We start from the raw sequence: 19,175 nt of genomic DNA on the forward strand, positions 1-19,175 counted from the left end.
TATTACCATCCAATAGCAACGCATAGTGCACCATTCAGTGGGCTTTAGGATAAAAACTCATGGTTTTAGTCAGCTGTTGAAAAACACAGTCTGGCCAGCTGTCCATTTAGCAATTCAGGGATTAGTGTGGCTCTGTGCCAGTGGTCAGTGACTGATGACTTTATGTTTACAAATAATGAGTCGTCATAGGAGGGGGCCAGACCATTTACATCCTTCTCTGTCCCAGCATGGGAATGAGGATTGAGCCTTGTACCAGCGCTCTAAATGATAAGATATGCATGTTTTTTTTATGTATTGATAATCCATCAGAACTCTGAGTTATGCATTTTGAATTTATTTTTCATTTCTGAAACAAAAAACACTTAAAAAAGCTCTATCCAGGGGGATTCTGTATCCTTGTCATTGTGTGTGTGTGTGTGTGTGTGTGTGTGTGTGTGTGTGTGTGTGTGTGTGTGTGTTTGTGTGTGTGTTTGTGTGTGTGTGTGTCTGCATCTCTCTGTGTGTGTGTGTGTGTGTGTGTGTGTGTGTGTGTTCACTGAGAAGAGGAATACAACATTATAGAGAATAATTGAAGTGACGAATTTTCTGTGCCATTATTTGGCACATGGGTTATTTTTTGGAATTAAACGTTTCTGGATTAAACTAGGAGCACTGTATGTTTTCCAAAAGGGGATTATGTCTGTTGCGCGATATACGCATTCACCCACTCCACATGTATTACAATTTAGAAGTGAGATTTTTCGCTTTTGCAATTGTCCCTCTGTGTTTCCTGTAGGAGCAGAGGAAGTGTTGCCTAGATACAGCAGAGATTTTCCAGATTTTCCCACTGAGTAGGCTACAGACGATGGAGAAGTACGAAAAAATAAAAGTAGTTGGAAGAGGCGCATTCGGGTAATTTAAATTCACATAACATATCTCACCAACAGAGAAGTACAATATTGTAGTAGTACGCTACTTTTTCCTGTGAGAGGAGAAACAAAACTTTATCATTAGGCTACTGAAAGTTTTTATCGTGCTGCAGCATGCAATGACAAGAACAGACGTGGCATTTATGTTTACAATGTAGCCAAGTCAAGTACACCTATTGACAATGTTGCTGCACATTCGTCAAACATACTTGTTACTTTGTTATTTATCATTTCCGCAAAACAACGGCTCTTGTCCATGAAAGTAACTTCTTGGTTCGTTTTATAACATCGTCTGCCTGTCTGTCTCATAATCTCTTTTTGTTGCTGTTGTAACGTTACAATATTATTTTTCACACACCCTACTTTCCCTTCGTACAGTATAGTGCACCTTTGTCGGCGTCGCATCGATGGGGCCTTGGTAATCCTGAAAGAGATTCCGGTGGAGCAGATGACGCGGGACGAACGTCTGGCAGCCCAGAACGAGTGCCAAGTTCTCAAATTACTCAACCACCCTAACATAATTGAGTATTATGAGAATTTTCTCGAAGACAAAGCACTCATGATAGCAATGGAGTATGCGCCAGGTAGTTCATCCGTCTTCATGGATAATAATGACACATAATACTAGGCCTACGCCATTTTATCAACAGGTTTGTCCATAGCCTACAGGGTTATTGCAGTTGTCCTGTGGGAAAATGCAAACAAATATCCATTTATCCATATCTAATCATCCAAATATCTAGCATTACCACGACTCATACTACAGTATGTGCAGTAATATTAGCTCATGTTCCATTTATTCAGCCATAGTCACTAAGCTGTTGGAGCCTTCCCTGTGTAAGTTACAGTTGTCATCAAGTTATTATAGCATTGGGGTCTGGCGCGGTGCATTACCCTGTTGGAGGACCCATGGCATGTGACTGAGACTGAGCTTTCTGACACTGGGCTGTAATGTTTCGCTCCAGGATCTTGAGATTTCATTGTGCCCTTCAGAGATTCAAGGCACCCTGGGGCAGACACAGCAATGCAGCAACAAAACATAACAGAACCTTCTCTGTTCTTAAAAATAGGTATTTTATTCTTTTCTTCAGTGTGGTTTGTCTGTCATCCTTCCATCCGGCTGCCTGGCCCGATTTTCCATTAAATTTGGTGGAAAAATGTCACATGGCTCAAGGACAAACCTATGATATTTTGTAGCAGATCTGACTCATGGATCAACTGTAGCAATTCAGTTTCACTTGCACTACTCTTGCACCATATGACATTCATGACCTTAGAGTTCTCCTTCAAAGTTTTCTTTGACTTTTTGTCTTTATCTCTATGTTCAGTCTCTGGGTAGTTTTCCTCTTGCAGTCTCATCCAGCGAGGTTGGCTACATGTGCTTTACCTACAGTAACTGCAGAGTGGATTCTTTTCTCCATTTATAGACTAAATGCAAAATCAAATACACCTGTAATACATATTGAGATGAAACTGTTTAACCATCACTATAATTCAATCATTAATCACCTTTTTAGGGGGACCAGCTAATCTGTCTTTTTTTAGAATATCTACTTACAATTGGGTCATTCCACGCCAAATCAACCAGAGCCCACGCACTTGCGTCTCAAAAAAATCTGAAAAAAATACCATGTGTGCCTATGTTACCCAGGAGACACTCTGTAAAATGTTTTTGTGCTAAGATCAACACTTTTCAAGTAACAGCCAGTTTTACAGGGGGAGGGGGGTGTCAAATTTGTTCTGCCTCTTTTTTTTGTCAAAGTTCACAAGCTCATTGCTCAAGAACTAGAATCTGTAGGAGGCTCAAATTTTGCAGGCTGGTGCATAAATAGGAATAGTATGCAGTAAAATCATTACGAGTAGTCTGGATGATCCTGCATGGTCATAGCAGTCCCTCAAAGTTGATCAACATTTTATTGGAGTTTTTGGCTGTGTTCTGTTTAGGCCTTCAGAAGACACATTTTTACTCAACATAGACTCTTGGGTTTTTTTTCTTATTGAGATAAGTAGAAACACTCTCCGAAAAAGCAATGAAGAGAAAAGAAAATCCATCAGGGACTGAACAGCAGACCTCACAAGTTTGAAAAATAAATTTGGATCTCATATTCAGAGCACCCTAACACCTTGTGGGAATATACAAAGATTTTTTTTATATTTTTGTCTATAATCTGCATTACCTCTTCTTTTTAAAAACACCAATTTGACTTGTCTTATGCAAATCTTTCTTTTTCATATCCCACCCTGAACAAGGGCAAAATGCACCATAGAGATCTATTGAGAGATTTGTTTTGTATAGAGTAACCACTAGGTGCCACTAAAATCACTGAATCGCTGAAATTGCCGGGTGGGAACAAAACATATTGATCTCAATGGTGCATTTTGTCCATGTTTAGGGTGGAAAATGAAAAAGAAAGATTCGCATAAGACAAGTCAAATTGGTGTTTTTAAAAAGAAGAGGTAATGCAAATTATAGACGAAAATATAAAAACAATCTTTGTATATTCCCACAAGGTGTTAGGGTGCTCTGAATATGAGATCCAAAATTATTTTTCAAACTTGTGAGGTCTGCTGTTCAGTCCCTGATGGATTTTCTTTTCTCTTCATTGCTTTTTCGGAGAGTGTTTCTACTTATCTCAATAAGAGAAAAAAAATCAAGAGCCTATGTTGAGTAAAAATATGTCTTATGTAAGCCTAAACAGAGCCCAGCCAAGAACTCCAATAAGATTTTGATCAACTTTGAGGGACTGCTATGACCATGCAGGATCATCCAGACTACTCGTGGTGATTTTACTGCATACTATTCCTATTTATGCACCAGCCTGCAAAATTTGAGCCTCCTACAGATTCTAGTTCTTGAGCAATGAGCTTGTGAACTTTGACAAAAAAAAGAGGTAGAACAAATTTGACACCCCCCTCCCCCTGTAAAACTGGCTGTTACTTGAAAAGTATTGATCTTAGCACAAAAACATTTTACAGAGTGTCTCCTGGGTAACATAGGCACACATGGTATTTTTTTCAGATTTTTTTGAGACGCAAGTGCGTGGGCTCTGGTTGATTTGGCATGGAATGACCCAATTAGCAACAAATTATCTCTTCAAACTTTCTTTGCTTTACCCTTGTACATACCAAAGGTATGCAGCTATACATGAGACAATTGCTTTTAATTTCACATTTATTGAAGATACGTAATCTGTGTGGGCACTAATAAATTCAGTCTTGCCTGTATTATGTTATTTGTACTCTCTGTTTAACGGCATGTCTGCCTGTATATTAACCGATACCAACATCTGTTTTGTGTCTGTGTTCTTTGTGTTTTGCATGTAGGTGGCACGCTAGCTGATTACATCCAGAAACGCGGCAACTCCCTGCTGGATGAAGACACCATCCTACACTTCTTTGTGCAGATCCTGCTGGCTCTGTATCACGTGCACAACAAGCTCATTCTACACAGGGACCTGAAGACCCAAAACATCCTGCTGGACAAACACCAGATGATTGTCAAAATCGGGGACTTCGGGATCTCCAAAATCCTTGTCAGCAAGAGCAAGGCTTATACTGTGAGTGATGAAAGCTTAGAGCTCTACAACACACCTACATTAGAATACTCATGTATACCACTTTGTGAAGCCGCTTAGTTTTACTTGTTGATATTGTTTTGCTGTTGTTGTAGCATTAAATTAGGTTGTTTTGTTTACAGGTAGTGGGCACGCCATGCTATATCTCTCCAGAGCTGTGTGAGGGCAAGCCTTATAACCAAAAGAGTGACATCTGGGCCCTGGGCTGTGTGCTTTATGAACTGGCCAGCTTGAAGAGAGCTTTTGAAGCAGCAGTAAGAAGGGCTCCTTCCCTGCCTGGTCAATCTCAATCTTTGATTCCCCCTCTAATTTCAAACGGTCAAATCGTCATCAGACTATTTTTAATCAGATTAAGCGTTGCTTATTAATCAATTGGACATCTGATTTGCAATGTAGCATAAAAACACAAAACTCACATTAGCATGTTAGAGGACGAGTGCCACTCTTTCTACATTAGCCAGTTTTGGAAAAAGCAAACTCACGTACGCTCAAATGCTTGTACTGTATCCACTCTTGTATCCACTCTTCTCTGTCTACAGAACCTGCCTGCCCTGGTCCTGAAGATCATGAGCGGAACCTTTGCGCCAATATCGGACCGCTACAGCCCCGAACTGCGGCAGCTCATCCTCAACATGTTGAACCTGGACCCGTCCAAGCGGCCGCAGCTCAACGAGATCATGGCCCACCCCATCTGCATCCGCCCCCTGCTTAACCTCCACACCGACGTGGGCAACGTGAAGATGCGCAGGTGAGGACTGGAGGATGTCTCCATGGCCACCACTGCACAGTTGCCACAGCAACCTGCGAGGTGCAGCCGAGAAATAGCAACACCTAATTATACTGAGTAAGCAAAGCATTGACCTGACCCTGTTTTCCGTCCTACCAGTTTACCTGTGGCACCTATAGGTAGAGCAAAGGGCTAACAACAACAAAGTTACGGGGTTGGAATGGATACCCGTGTAGCATGCATGATACTATGTATCACTTTGGGTAGAGGCATCTTCTGAATGATTAATGTTGGCCACAGGATTGAGAAGCCTCTGTCTACCCTCGCACCGGGCGCTCATGGCAGACCAGGGGGGCGTATGGCCGGAACCAGGACGCGTGGTAAGTGCTCACACAGTGTTCTATTCCATTTCCTGTTTCGCAACAGTTCTTAAAGACAAAACTACTTCTGACTGACACACATCTGAAAGGATTGGTTATGCAACAGTAGGACAAAAGTGCAGTTCTCTTTTTTTTACCATGTATTCTCTTCTTGTATCTCAACTGGTACAGTGAGTTGGTAGCCCAAAACAAACTCTCTGATTGTAAATGCCGATTGAATGTACAGTACCTTACTTGTACTGTAAAAATTGTGCAGCGACCCTGCAAGCTACAGCCTATGTGGTAAAGTCTAAGTGTGGTATAATGGGAATACCTGAAATTGATTTATTGTGATGCTACACCAAATATGACATTCTGTCCCCCCCCCCCCCCCCTCTCTCTCTGCAGATGGCCTGATGGGCCTTGGCCCCAGTAAGATGATGCACTCTCTTCCCCAGTCGTCCGTGTACACCTGGGGCAGTGGTATTCCCTCCCCACTGCGGCTCCCCATGCTCAACACGGAGGTCCTGGAGGTGTCCCTGGCCCGCACCCAGAAGATGGGGGTCACCAAGTCAGGCCGTCTGCTTACCTGGGAGGTCAGTGCCAGGGTCGTCGTCAAGTCATTCAGTTCAATTCAGCTTTATTTGTACAGCGCCATTACAAGAGAATGTGTCTCGGTGTGCTTTAGAGGCCAGCTTAAGTTTGATCCTTGATCCCCTTTGATGTAGTGGTATTAGCAATGGAGCTCAAAGATATCTCACTGTACACCATAGTGCTTCATCGCCACTCTGGTGGGACTTGTGTTGCGTACACTGTTACACACTTCCTGGCAGTGGTTCAATACTTTCAATTTCACTTTTTCATGCATGTAAAGAGACACTGGCTCACTGACTCTGCATGTTCTGCTTGCTATAGCTTTCCTGGCATGTCTTCTTAATGTCTTCTGAGATGTATTTGAATTGAGCTTAGACAGAGATAGTATGAATCGGCAAAGTTGATGACGACTCGTAATACTACACTGCAGATACTTTCTGACGGGACTCCGTCACCCCTGCACCTGTCATCTGACAGTGGCTGGCCGTGATCGTATAGTGGTTAGTACTCTGCGTTGTGGCCGCAGCAACCCCCGGTTCGAATCCGTGTCACGGCAGTTTTTATGTTGCGTCGATGTTTACTGCATTTCTGTGAAATATTATCAGTGCTACAGCACATGCAATCTCTGAGCACAGTCGACTTATAGATCCACTTTGTTGTAGTGGTACTAGCAATGGAGCTCAAAGATATCTCGCTGTACACCATAGTGCCTCCCCACTACTCTGCATAGTGTACTGCATCCTTCCTGGCCGTGGTTTAAAACTTTCGATTTCACTTTTTCATGCATGCAAAGAGATACTGGCCCACTAATTCTGCATGTTCTACTTGTTTGCTTTCCTGGAACGTCTTCTCAATGTCTTCTGAAATGTATTTGAAATGAGCCTAGACAGAGATAGTATGAATCGGCAAAGTTGATGACGACTCGTAATACTACACTGCTGATACTTTCTGACGGGACTCCGTCGCCCCTGCACCTGTCATCTGACAGTGGCTGGCCGTGATCGTATAGTGGTTAGTACTCTGCGTTGTGGCCGCAGCAACCCCGGTTCGAATCCGGGTCACGGCAGTTTTTATGTTGCGTTGATGTTTACGGCATTTCTGTGAAATGTATCAGTGCTACAGCACATGCAATCTCTGAGCACAGTGTAAAGAGACCCACAGCACGCTGCCTATGTGGCTGTATTTGTTTGTATCGGCCTCTTTGCTGCTCTCGTGGGGCATTTTCGTTTAGTGAATCTTTTGTAAATTGCTTTACAGTTGCTGTTGGGTCCTCCTGGTCGGCTGCCATTGGTATTGCCTGGCTTGCCTCAGCTTGCCGCCATTCACGCCTTCATCTTCATTAACATTCCTGGTAGAATTCTCAATCTTGTGTTCAGTTACATAGTCTATGTCTGTCCTTGGTCTTGGATTTTGTGAAATAAATGTCTAAATCAATGCGACTTATAGTCCGGTGCGACTTATAGTCCGGAAAATATGGTAGCTGCTTAGGACCATGATTTGGTGTGGTTTTGGAAAGCAGATGATGTTTTTGAAATCTGTTATTTTGTTTTTAATGTTCAATGTAAGATTCATCAGTTCAACTTTCACTTAATTAATTCCCTTAAAGAGTTTTTGTCAATATGAAAACAATATTATTTTCATTGTTGATATTTGATATCTTTAAATTTTTTTCTGAATGCTTAAGCACTAATCTTGATTCTTGTAGCACGATTTCTAAAACTATTAACACATATAGCAAAACCACTCACTGAGTTTGCAAAACTAAAAGCACAAACACTGCTTTGAACTCAGTTTGCAATTTTGTAACACACACTTTGCAAAACTGTAGGCACAATTCACTGCACAACACTCTTTTTGCGGAACTTTAAACACAACTCACTGCTTACACTCAACTACCAAATTTCCAACACACTCAAAGCTCAAAGATATCTCGCTGTACACCATAGTGACTGCCCACTATTCTGCGTAGAGTACTGCATCCTTCCTGGCCGTGGTCTAAAACTTCCGATTTCACTTTTTCATGTATGCAAAGAGATACTGGCCCACTAATTCTGCATGTTCTACTTGTTTGCTTTCATGGAACGTCTTCTCCATGTCTTCTGAAATGTATTTGAAATGAGCCTAGACAGAGATAGGACGAATCGGCAAAGTTGATGACGACTCGTAATACTACACTGCAGAGATACTTTCTGAGGGGACTCAGTCACCCCTGCACCTGTCACCTGACAGTGGCTGGCCGTGATCGTATAGTGGTTAGTACTCTGCGTTGTGGCCGCAGCAACCCCGGTTCGAATCCGGGTCACGGCAGTTTTTATGTTCCCATGTTTACTGCATTTCTGGTGTCGAGGAAGCATTTCTGTGAAATTTGTCAGTGCACATGCAAACTCATGCAACAGGGCAATGTTCCCCATCTATCATCATGCTTATAGGACAAAAGTGTCTGCCAATCACCATAAACATAAACATGTCCCCTGTCAGGCCCCGTCTCTGGGGTTAGATGACCCCTGCCTGCCTGGTGCTGTGGACCACATGCAGCCCATGTTCATCTCCCGCTTCCTGGAGGGACAGTCTGGGGTCACCATCAACTCCGTGTCCTGTGGAGACCTCTTCACCGCCTGTCTGACCGGTGAGATATTTCTCACTCTTCTCAGGGTGCCTAAGTGTTACAAAGGACGTAAAAGCAAAGACAAAAGTACTACAAAGCACTAAGTAGATAAAAGCAAAAGAGACCAGGGAAGGCTGCGTGAAAGGGGCACCAAGTTGAAGTGAGGGTTGTCATAGAGATGTGAAAAATATTTATGCAAATAAATTAACATGATGTTAACCAATTAAGTACCATATTATTTGTAATATGATATAATATTCATTAGTACAAATTGGTAATGTTCAACAGTGATAATCAGTACTTTTATTGTATTGTCATGTCATTGCTCATTTCAAAATAGTATTGTTTGCATTGATTGTTTGCATTGTTCTACTACGGAATATAAGGAGGAAGTCAAAGCTGTACTTTCAGTTTCACTTTTAAATGCAAACGAAGGCACTGGGTTTCTGCTTGTTTTTGCTATTTTCTGCTTGTTCCCTTTCCTGGAACATCTTCTCACTGAAATATATTTTTAATGAGCTTAGACGGAGGAACTACAAATATAGAAAGTTAACAACTTCTGATAATACTACACCGCAGAGATAATTTTTATCGGGACTTTGGCACCCCTTACAGTGTCTCTGACAGTGGCTAGCCGTGATCGTATAGTGGTTAGTACTCTGCGTTGTGGCCGCAGCAACCCCGGTTCGAATCCGGGTCACGGCAGGTTTTGTGTAAACTACTGGAGTTTTGTTCTCAAGTCTAGGAAGCATTTGTGTGGAGTTTGTGAGTGGTGATCAGAGCGCACAGCACAGTGCAGAGTGAGCCACGGCATGCTGCTCCTCTGGCTCACTCTGCACTGCACTGCTGCTCTCGTGAGGCTCGAGTTACGTAAGCCAGAGACTTCCTGTGGGAGGGACTTTGCACACGCTGTCGGGGCCAGTGGCGCAATGGATAACGCGTCTGACTACGGATCAGAAGATTCTAGGTTCGACTCCTGGCTGGCTCGGCTGACCTTTTCTGCCAAAGTCTGCCCGTGTGTGAAAGTTAATGCTTTGTTTTCTCGCTGCTGTGACTTTGGAACTCTATAACTCAAGTGTCAGAGGGTCATTGATTTCTTTTACGAGGCACAAGATAATTTAGAACTGCTGTTCCCCCTCTAGTGGTCACACTGAAGTCCCCAACTGCATGTCTCATTTCTTCCTCCCTGTTGACAGCCTCTCCCATATGGTCTAGCGGTTAGGATTCCTGGTTTTCACCCAGGCGGCCCGGGTTCGACTCCCGGTATGGGAAAGATCTTTTTAGGTGTTGCAGTTTTTACAGTGTGTCGACATCTCTACCTTGAACAAACCTTTTTCTTCAGCGCTAGTTGTGATTCATAGTACCACACATCCACTGGCACCATTTGTGAATAAAGTGAGATTAAATGCCTCTCTAATCATCTCTCTGCCACCCACTTCCATCATTTATCATGGTCCGAGAGTAGATTACTGGTTAAATCTCTTGTTTGGGATTAAAACGACTTGTTTTGTGTCGGCTGACATAATGTTGATATACATATACATGACCACATCTGTGGCCCTGTGCTCACGCAGTAATAGTCTCGCTAATCTCCTTTAATTTGTTGCCTCTCAACAGACCGAGGCATCATCATGACATTTGGCAGTGGCAGCAACGGATGCCTGGGGCACGGTAGTTTTAACGACGTGACGCAGGTAAATTGCTTCGGAAGGGCTGTGGTGACATTTATGAAGATGGAAAGTTCCCCATTAAAATGCAGCTGAGAGTCTTACTGTTCATCATACGGAGTGTTACGGTTAATTTGCCTTTCTGCAAAAAAAAGTGTGCAATTAAAACATTTCTCCAGACATAGAAAATTATCGAAAATTACCCTTTAGTATCTGTTGTCTAAATAACATACAATATGTATTTTGTTGAAAGTCTTTTTTAAGATTCTGTTTTTACTAGAAAAATACTGAATAACAGAAAAAGACCATAGTCGTGATCCTAAAGAATCTCTAAACATGAACAACATTCGAACTCAGGCAGTCAGTAATCTGTTGCCTTTCTTTTCATCATCTTGCTACACAGTTCAGTCCAGTTCAGTCCAGTCATCCTCAATCACATCATGAATGGCACAGTATCTAGAAAGCATGTTCAGGAAATTAATCAGCAAGACTGGAAAAGAGCCTGGAAATGGTCTTAAAGCAGAGATAGTGAGTGAGAGAGTGAGTGAGATCTCTGCTTTGACTGAGCTGAGTCTTGAGCGTGCCTCTGTGTATGTTCCTCTGCCATGTACTGCCTAAGATCATGGAGGCCCTGCTGGGCTACAAGAGAGAGAAAGGGAGAGACACAGTATATGGAGAGAGGACTCTGCTCTGCCTGTACTGAGATTTATCGTGTGTGTGTGTGTGTGTGTGTGTGTGTGTGTGTGTGTGTGTGGGTGTGTGTGTGTGTGTGTACAGCCTAAGATCGTGGAGGCCCTGCTGGGCTACGAGCTGGTGCAGGTCTCCTGCGGCGGCTCTCACATCCTGGCCGTGACCAACGAGGGAGAGGTCTTCTCCTGGGGCCGTGGTGATAACGGTAAACACAAGAGACCTCTTCTCCTCTTCTCCTTACAAGAGTCCTCTTCTCCTCTTCTCCTCTCAAGAGACCTCTTCTCCTCTTCTCCTCACAAGACGCCTCTTCTCCTCTTCTCCTCACAAGAGACCTCTTCTCCTCTTCTCCTCACAAGAGACCTCTTCTCTTCTCCTCTTCTCCTCACAAGACTCCTCTTCTCCTCACAAGAGACCTCTTCTCTTCTCCTCACAAGACTCCTCTTCTCCTCTTCTCCTCTTCTCCTCACAAGAGACCTCTTCTCCTCTTCTCCTCTTCTCCTCACAAGAGACCTCTTCTCTTCTCCTCTTCTCCTCTTCTCCTCACAAGATACCTCTTCTCCTCTTCTCCTCTTCTCCTCACAAGAGACCTCTTCTCTTCTCCTCTTCTCCTCTTCTCCTCACAAGAGACCTCTTCATCTCTTCTGATTTCATTTCACTCACTTTGACTCCTGACTCCTGACCATTTCCAACTATTTACACTAAAACTCTTTACAGTGTTTGTTTTGTTCACATCATGGCTGCCCTAAGGCAGCATAGGGCGTGTGACCTATTAAGTGTCACAATAAAAAAAAAAAAAAAAAAAATGTTTGACAAATGTAAGCTCAGGACAAAGACTCACTGATGGCACTGCCCTCAGACAAAAGTGTCATAGTTTCCACCGTAACCATCCCTCTGTACCACGTGACCTCACATGATGCTTCTGGGGGGGGCACTCTCCGCTGCAGGCCGCCTGGGGCTGGGCACCCAGGACTCCCACAACACCCCGCAGCAGGTGAGCGTGCCGGCCGACTTCGAGGCCCAGAACGTGCTCTGTGGGGTGGACTGCTCCATGATCATCAGCACGCAGCAGCAGATCCTCGCCTGCGGGAGCAACAGGTGAGCTCTCTCGGCCTTCCTCCGACACCGCAAGGGTCAGCCGGCGATCGCCCTCATGTAGGCGTCAATGCAGGATGACTAAGGAAAAGGAAATCAAATGAAGAAGTCGAAGTCATGCATTGTTCCCTCACGTTCAGACTTGTTTACCAAAAGTTATACTGTATGTCTATTGTGTGTGCCGACCCATTTTGTTTTGTGATTAATTAATGAAGCGTATGTATCCCTTGTCGTCTGACAGTATTGTCTGATTCACAATGGCATTGTTCCCCGGAGGCTTAAGTCAAGCTGTTATTCTCAGTAACTTGCACACAAAAGTGACATTGTTTGAACTGGCTGGGGATGCCGAGCTCTGCCCTCTGATGAAACTGCTCTCTCTCTCCACCACGCATCAGTATCGGTGTCATGCATGCGTTGCAGTGCAGGAAAGTGAAGTGTGCCAGCGTGACATTCTTTCTCCTCTTCGTTTCACATGCAGTCAGGCAGCATTCTGTACGCATGACTATATCTGACACGGAAGCCTTCACTCATTACAGGCCTGGCTGCCTCACCCTCACAAAAGTGAAATGTTTGCGGTAGATTTGCAGCAAACTTTGTGAGTGAGTTTGTAGGAAACGAATGAGTTCACTAGAAAATATTGCCTGAATTTTGCCAATGCTGGCCACTAACGGCAAACTTCCAGCGAAGTTCTGGCAGCAATGAGAAACTCACCATTTGTGGCAAATGTGTTCACCAGTGATTTTTCCACCTCACTTAGCCAATGATGGTAAACTTCCAGTGAATTTCTTAGTGGCAAACCTAATTTGCATATGACATTGTTGCAAATTGGCTGCAACATTGCCAAAAGTTAACCACAACCAAAATGTGTATGTGAAAATATGACCTTGCCCGCAAATTGGCGGCAACTGTTTGCCAGAAACCTGAAATTTCTGTACGTACAGTGCTGACGGAGGGAATGTTCACCTGTAGAGGTGACCTACCACTGAACTGCAACCGCAGAATGTGGTTACTCACAGAGTAAGTCATGGCAATTGATCAACAATTTCATCACATTTAGTATACTAAGGGCTGATGGATTGATTGGCCCATGTGTCAGGCAGCATAGCATGTGTTATAGTGTTGAGGGATACAGCCTCTGTAGAAGGCTCTAGGACACTGAACTGTCATGCTGCAATGCTAAGTTGGGTGATGAGGAGACTTCGGAGTGGTTCGGTGCTCAGGGGAGACGGCACACGCTGGACAGATTCCACACCGGTCAGCGCCACTTCCTGGTACATGACACACTGTATCTCACCGCTGGGCATTCCTATGTCTTCCCTCGCTGGACATTCCCTCAGAAAACTCCCCCTCACCACACTGCCCTTAGTCAGCACTCCACAGTGATGATGAGGAGGTACCTGGTGTACTGAGAGACATGGAAACTATGCTGCCTGTACTGATATTTCCCAATAGTCTGTTTTTCTTTTCAAACTGTTTTGAAAGAAACCAGTGATCCACTGTAAGTCATATTTATGACGTTATCCTGCAGCTGTTCTCTTATCGTTCTTGTGTTTGAGAAGTTAACTTTGAATTTGTTGTCCACGTTTATAGATAGATTTGGATGTGGAACGTCCTTAGTGGTGACGGTAATCGCTTTTGAATGGATCCTTATTTGCCTGTCATATTGGATTCAGATGCCCTGCTTCACATCGGCTTGTGCCTGGTATTCTTGCTGACAGTATAAACCGCTGTGACTGCAAGCAGCTTGTTTTCTTTCTCTTATTTAAAAGAGAGAATCATAGCATCCGCCTTCCGGGCCTCCACTGATGCCATGCATGCCTACGTCACGTCATTTCAGATTTTGGATGAGTGATTACTCCTAAAGGTACTGTATCCCCCTCTCACCCTCTCTCAGGTTCAACAAGCTTGGGCTGGACCGAATAGTTGGAGCAGAGGAGCCTGTGCCCCCGGATCAGGTGGAAGAGGTCCAAGCATTCCGTCCCATCCAATCAGCTCCACTGAATGTGGAGAAGATTGTTTACATTGACATAGGAACGTCCCATTCTGCTGCGGTCACAGGTACGGCTGGATTCTTCTCTGACAGTATATCACAGACAACCATATTTTTTTTCAAATTTGGAATGACAAAGATGGAAGCAATGTTCAAACTTCATTCTTTTCCACACTAAATCTGTAATTAAAACAAACAATACAAGATACCCAAACCCACAGTAACTTGAAAAATGTGAAGTGAATCCTAAGCATTCCTATGGCAATTAAAATAACAATTTGGAGTGCTGTCAATATCTTTCTTTTTCAAAATCGATACATTTTGAGATTTTGAGATTAAACAAAACTCCAGCATCTCCAAATATTGGGGTGTAATTGTATCATAAAACCCGATCCTCCCTTATGTCTCTTGTCCTGTCTCTCTCCTCTCTCGCCTATAGAGAAGGGCCAGTGCTTGACCTTTGGCAGTAACCAGCACGGCCAGCTGGGCTGCAACTCTCGGCGTACCAGCAGAGTGCCGTACGTGGTGGCCAAGCTTCAGGGCATCACCAGGGCAGCCTGCGGAGACGCCTTCACCCTGGCCATCGGAGCTGGTGAGACACGCACCCGCATGCAAGCTAAGATTTGGTGTGCCAACAGCACACGTTAGATTTAATTTTCTGACTGCATCAGTGATTCTCTCTCATGACATACACAGTTGTTTCTTTATTAAAGTAAAAATATATTCGACTATGCCTAACTGACCCCAATGCAATCTAAAATCTATATACATGATTAAACAAAATGTACTATATGGCATATTCTGCAAAAAAAATGATTTCCCCAAATCAAATAAGCAAAGGGAATGCACAATTCCATTGTTCACTGTGCAGAAATCACCCACACAAGATTGACAGCAATGAGCCAGTCTTTTGAGAACATGAGAGGAATCAATAGAAAGAGGGTTCCTTTTTACTACACAGAACAATGAACAGACATTCCAATAATGATGTAAAAGGTGCCATAGGTGTCAAAGGTCAGAGGTCAGCTCCGCCACCAGCTGGGGTCTAAAACAGAGTTGTGGCCTCTGAAGACCCTCATTGTGTTTCCAGGGAAGACTTTGTACCTCTAGTCTGTTGTGTGTGGCTCAGACACAAGAATATCTGTCACGTCTAAATTCGTCAGGGTTTCACAAATGACTGGAGTGGGGAGTAAGAGACTGGTAAAGAGAGACTGAGGAGAATATGTGTTTGTTAATGACAGAAGCAGTGGTGTTCTTCACTGTATTCAACATATTACACTGTATGCTGTATTCTATGTATTACACTGTATTCCATAGTCTATACATCGCACTCTATCAACAGTTGAGGCCCGGTTAATCCCCGTATTGAAACATGATGGCGTCATCCCGTTGTATGTTTCTCTCTTCATCTGTCTGCTCTGTCTTTCCCCTGTTTTCCCTGTAGATGGGGAGGTCTACACCTGGGGGAAGGGAGCTCGCGGTCGCCTGGGCAGGAAAGAGGAGGATTCTGGGATACCAAAGGCGGTTCAGCTTGACGAGACCCATCCATTCACCGTCACCTCGGTGGCTTGTTGTCATGGCAACACCCTCCTGGCGGTGAAACGTAATGTCTCACTCATTCTTGCTTCGCTCTCCTTTGTTGCATAATAACGCAGTATCTTTGAGAAAGCAGGAAATCAGATACCTCGACCTCTCAAAAATAGACAAGGAGAGGGTAAAAAAATGACCAGCGACAGCGCAGGAATAGGCCATTCTTCAGGGCTGGAGACAGACTGAAGTCATATGACGCTCCTCGGAAAAAAAAAATAAAAAATCAGAAGAGTGGCTCGAACCAAATGAGACATCTCCCCAAACAAAAGAGGTGCGTAATTGACCCTTTTAGTGTCAGTGTGACTCTTTGTAGCCCTCCTCCCATTCAGGCCAATTTGGGCAAGGCAACTGCGCTTTAGTCTTAGAGCTGCCTTTGTGTCCCCTGAGCTGCCCGAGGGAGTTGACAGAAACTCTGCCTAATTAAGTCGGGGATGAGGCAATCCTGTGTGTGCAGCTCTTTCATTAATGCGAGAAAGGCAATAAAAAATGAACAGCAGGGGCTTGCTGGTCGCGTTTAGCTTGTTAGACTGCAGAGAAGGTGGGAGGGAAAAGGAGATGGGGGGGGGGGGGGGGCACCACGCATGCAGCAGTGAGCTCATATCCAAAAGTGACAGAGAGATTGAGAAATAGATGGAGAGAGAGAGAGAGAGACTGAGAGCTAGAGCACCCTAAATGAAATGGATGCGTGTCCCTAATGTTGCTAAGCGTGCTTAGCTAAAGCATGGTGTAGGTGACCTGTCGGGTCTCAGCGCCAGACTAGGCTATGGTAGCTCATCATCATGCTGTGTAATCTCCCCTGACAATCAGAAACCGCCTCACGACATCCAATACCTTTGTGCTTTAGGCATCCTGAATAACTGCCACATCATTAAAGGGACATGTGGATCAATGTAACACTTAATGGAGATACTGTATCAGGGCGTTCAGTCACAGTGTGTCGTGCTGGGAATTAAGTACTTGATGTCATTTACTCGCAATGCAAGTAAAGTCTTGTAAGGTCTCATGCATGTGGAAGGAATCATCATGTATAGCCTAAATACATGCTCATGGTTTAGGGGGGGGGGGGGGATTGATGTTGTAGCTACATGTTGTAGCCTGTGTCCCTGTGCTACTTTAAGGAAAATACACCAAGCTTACACGCAGCAGCACTCAGTAGGACATTGCTCCGTCATCTATGCTCAGATAATGGTATGATAATAATAATAATAATAATAATAATAATATAGTAACATCTGAATGTATTGAACTGAGTGGTGGATTAAAATCGGGCCTGCTTGCCTCTCCCTCCTGCCTCCTCTCTCACCCCCTCCCTCTACAGTATCCCTCCATCCTGACCACATTTGAAATAGATGCAGGTTTAAAGGAAGATTACAGGGGCAAAAATCCTCAGGAAAGGATGACTCTGTAATCCGCTGGACTGGTGACACGTGAGTGTGCAGAGCTGTGTGTGACTGAGCCCAGCGCTGTAACTAAGTGAAATATTTATCCAGTTCGGCTCATCCCTCCCCCTTTTTTCTTTTTTTTTTCTGACTTCCAATTTTTTCTGTAATCCGTTTAAAAGACCTGCATAGTTTTAACTATGAGAGAGACAGAGAGAGAGAGAGAGAGAGAGAGGCGCTTTGGACAGGAAAGCTAAATAGATGTGACGCTTTTGCTGAAGTTTCCACCTGTCTTTCGCAACAGTTCCTTTGAAGTGTGCTCACCTGGCTCAGTGATTATGAAAGTCAGGGTGTCATTATTGCACTATGAGAATGAAAATGAGTTGCAACCCATGTGATGTAACGTCACCGATGTGGTGTCACGATGTGGTGTGGATCTCACCTCCTCTTTGTTTCCTCCTCTCCTCTCCTCTCCTCCGCAGCTCTGTTTGAAGAGTCGGTACCAAAGTGACCCCTGTGATGACGACGACGAATCAAAAGCAGAGAGGACAAATGCAGAGTGAAAGACAAACGGACACATAGAATCATGCTGTGTCTGTTTTGGAAAACACGTCATTGGTGTGTGTGTTAAGCCATGGGCCTGATCACGTTAGGTTTAATGGTATCAGACATTTTCAGGGACAGTATTGCACTACACGACTAGAGGGCTAGTTGTGTTTGGTTCACAAGGCCAATGTAAATACAGGTTTCAAGCTTCGCGTAATGGAAGCGTGATAGGTAAATAATGGCTTTTGTCGAAGAGGAATTGGGTGATTTTCTCTCAAACAAGGTTGCCATTTTAGGCTCCCCTCCCAGGAAGAGGAACTGGCTGGACAGGTGTAAGCATGGCAGTAAGGGAGTTAGGGAGGGGAGCCGTGTTCCTAGCAGACTTTAACTGCCTTTCATATGTAAATTTGCAAGCACGGATATTTACATTAATACTAATGCAGTGTTTTATACTTCAGGTGACCTGACAATTGTGCCATTCTGTTGGGAAATCCACATTTGAGTGCACACATTTTTGAATGTCATACTAACTGAACTAATATGTGAATGCTATGTAAGTGCCAACAGTATTATCATGTAAAGGGACTTTATTGTAACATCATCTGTTTCATACCAAAGAAGCATTGCCTTATCAACTATGAACATTTAAATACATTATTTATGATGATTTTTTTTTTTTATTCGTCAGGTGAGTCACTTCTCTCTATGGATTAGATAATTCATGTCAGTTACCAGGTACAGATTTGTTTATGACATAGTTTAATTCAGTAAAATATTAAAAATGGAGAACATTGTGCTCCTGTGTTAGGTCTTCCTTAATAAGTTATTCAACCTCTCTCAAGGATTTTTTGCATTTCTTTTTAGCCTCCAGGGGAGTTGCAACATGTTGGCAAACTGACACACTTAGAGGAGTGAACTTGTATTACAGTGTACATCAATATGTCACTGACAAATTCCCTATGAGGCATACTAGTCAAGGGAGCAACATTCAGGCATTTCAACATAATTGTATAACCTTTACAAGGAGAACATCACTTTGATATTCACATGTTGTAATAACCTTATTTTGGAACCAGTGTGGAAGGATTTAACTGCAGGAACAAAGTTTTGCCATGTGTTTTCCCCATCTACTTCCACCAATGTTTTGTGCCACAAGCAAAGATGCCATCATTTTTTGATGATGTAATGTCTGAGCAATACCAATGGTTGCAGTGCAGCACCCCCTCCATTTACCAATTACGCATTTCACCGTAAAGTACGACGTCATAGTTTTACCTTTTGTTTCAAATGTAAAAAGTATACTAAATATAGGCTATCTACTATGAAAATAAATGAATTCAATAGGCCTGCTGAGTGCTGACTGGTCGAACGCAAATATGTTTACGTCACCGCTAGAGGGAGACCTCTTCCTAATTAGTGATTCAAGTTAATTGTGTGGTGTAGGCCTATGTGT

The 19,175-nt window shown here is 43.6% G+C and overlaps 1 protein-coding gene and 5 non-coding genes across 7 annotated transcripts; all 6 read left to right on the top strand.

Annotated features, from left to right (window-relative positions):
- The first annotated feature begins 820 nt into the window (after positions 1 to 820).
- On the top strand, positions 821 to 18,518 carry nek8 (NIMA-related kinase 8). Of its 2 annotated transcripts, none has more exons than XM_062552426.1 (15): positions 821 to 891; positions 1,287 to 1,492; positions 4,233 to 4,465; positions 4,606 to 4,737; positions 5,023 to 5,231; positions 5,511 to 5,590; positions 5,978 to 6,165; positions 8,642 to 8,789; positions 10,386 to 10,462; positions 11,213 to 11,330; positions 12,070 to 12,220; positions 14,112 to 14,275; positions 14,647 to 14,799; positions 15,652 to 15,810; positions 17,659 to 18,518. In XM_062552426.1, exons 1-15 carry the CDS (start codon positions 845 to 847, stop codon positions 17,685 to 17,687), a joined length of 2,094 nt encoding a protein of 697 aa, XP_062408410.1. In that variant the 5' UTR covers positions 821 to 844; the 3' UTR covers positions 17,688 to 18,518. The 2 variants fall into 2 exon arrangements, with proteins under 2 accessions (XP_062408410.1, XP_062408411.1); XM_062552427.1 differs by lacking the exon at positions 821 to 891 and adding an exon at positions 1,874 to 1,978 and having other exon boundaries at positions 1,443 to 1,492.
- trnah-gug (transfer RNA histidin (anticodon GUG)) lies at positions 7,158 to 7,229 on the top strand. Its single transcript has one exon. It is a non-coding gene; the product is annotated as a tRNA-His (tRNA).
- Positions 8,399 to 8,470, top strand: trnah-gug (transfer RNA histidin (anticodon GUG)). The gene has a single exon. It is a non-coding gene; the product is annotated as a tRNA-His (tRNA).
- On the top strand, positions 9,402 to 9,473 carry trnah-gug (transfer RNA histidin (anticodon GUG)). The gene has a single exon. It is a non-coding gene; the product is annotated as a tRNA-His (tRNA).
- On the top strand, positions 9,684 to 9,756 carry trnar-acg (transfer RNA arginine (anticodon ACG)). Its single transcript has one exon. It is a non-coding gene; the product is annotated as a tRNA-Arg (tRNA).
- Positions 9,969 to 10,040, top strand: trnae-uuc (transfer RNA glutamic acid (anticodon UUC)). Its single transcript has one exon. It is a non-coding gene; the product is annotated as a tRNA-Glu (tRNA).
- Positions 18,519 to 19,175: the final 657 nt, after the last annotated feature.

Source organism: Sardina pilchardus, chromosome 13 (assembly GCF_963854185.1).
Source record: "Sardina pilchardus chromosome 13, fSarPil1.1, whole genome shotgun sequence".
NCBI classification, from domain to species: Eukaryota; Metazoa; Chordata; class Actinopteri; order Clupeiformes; family Clupeidae; genus Sardina; species Sardina pilchardus.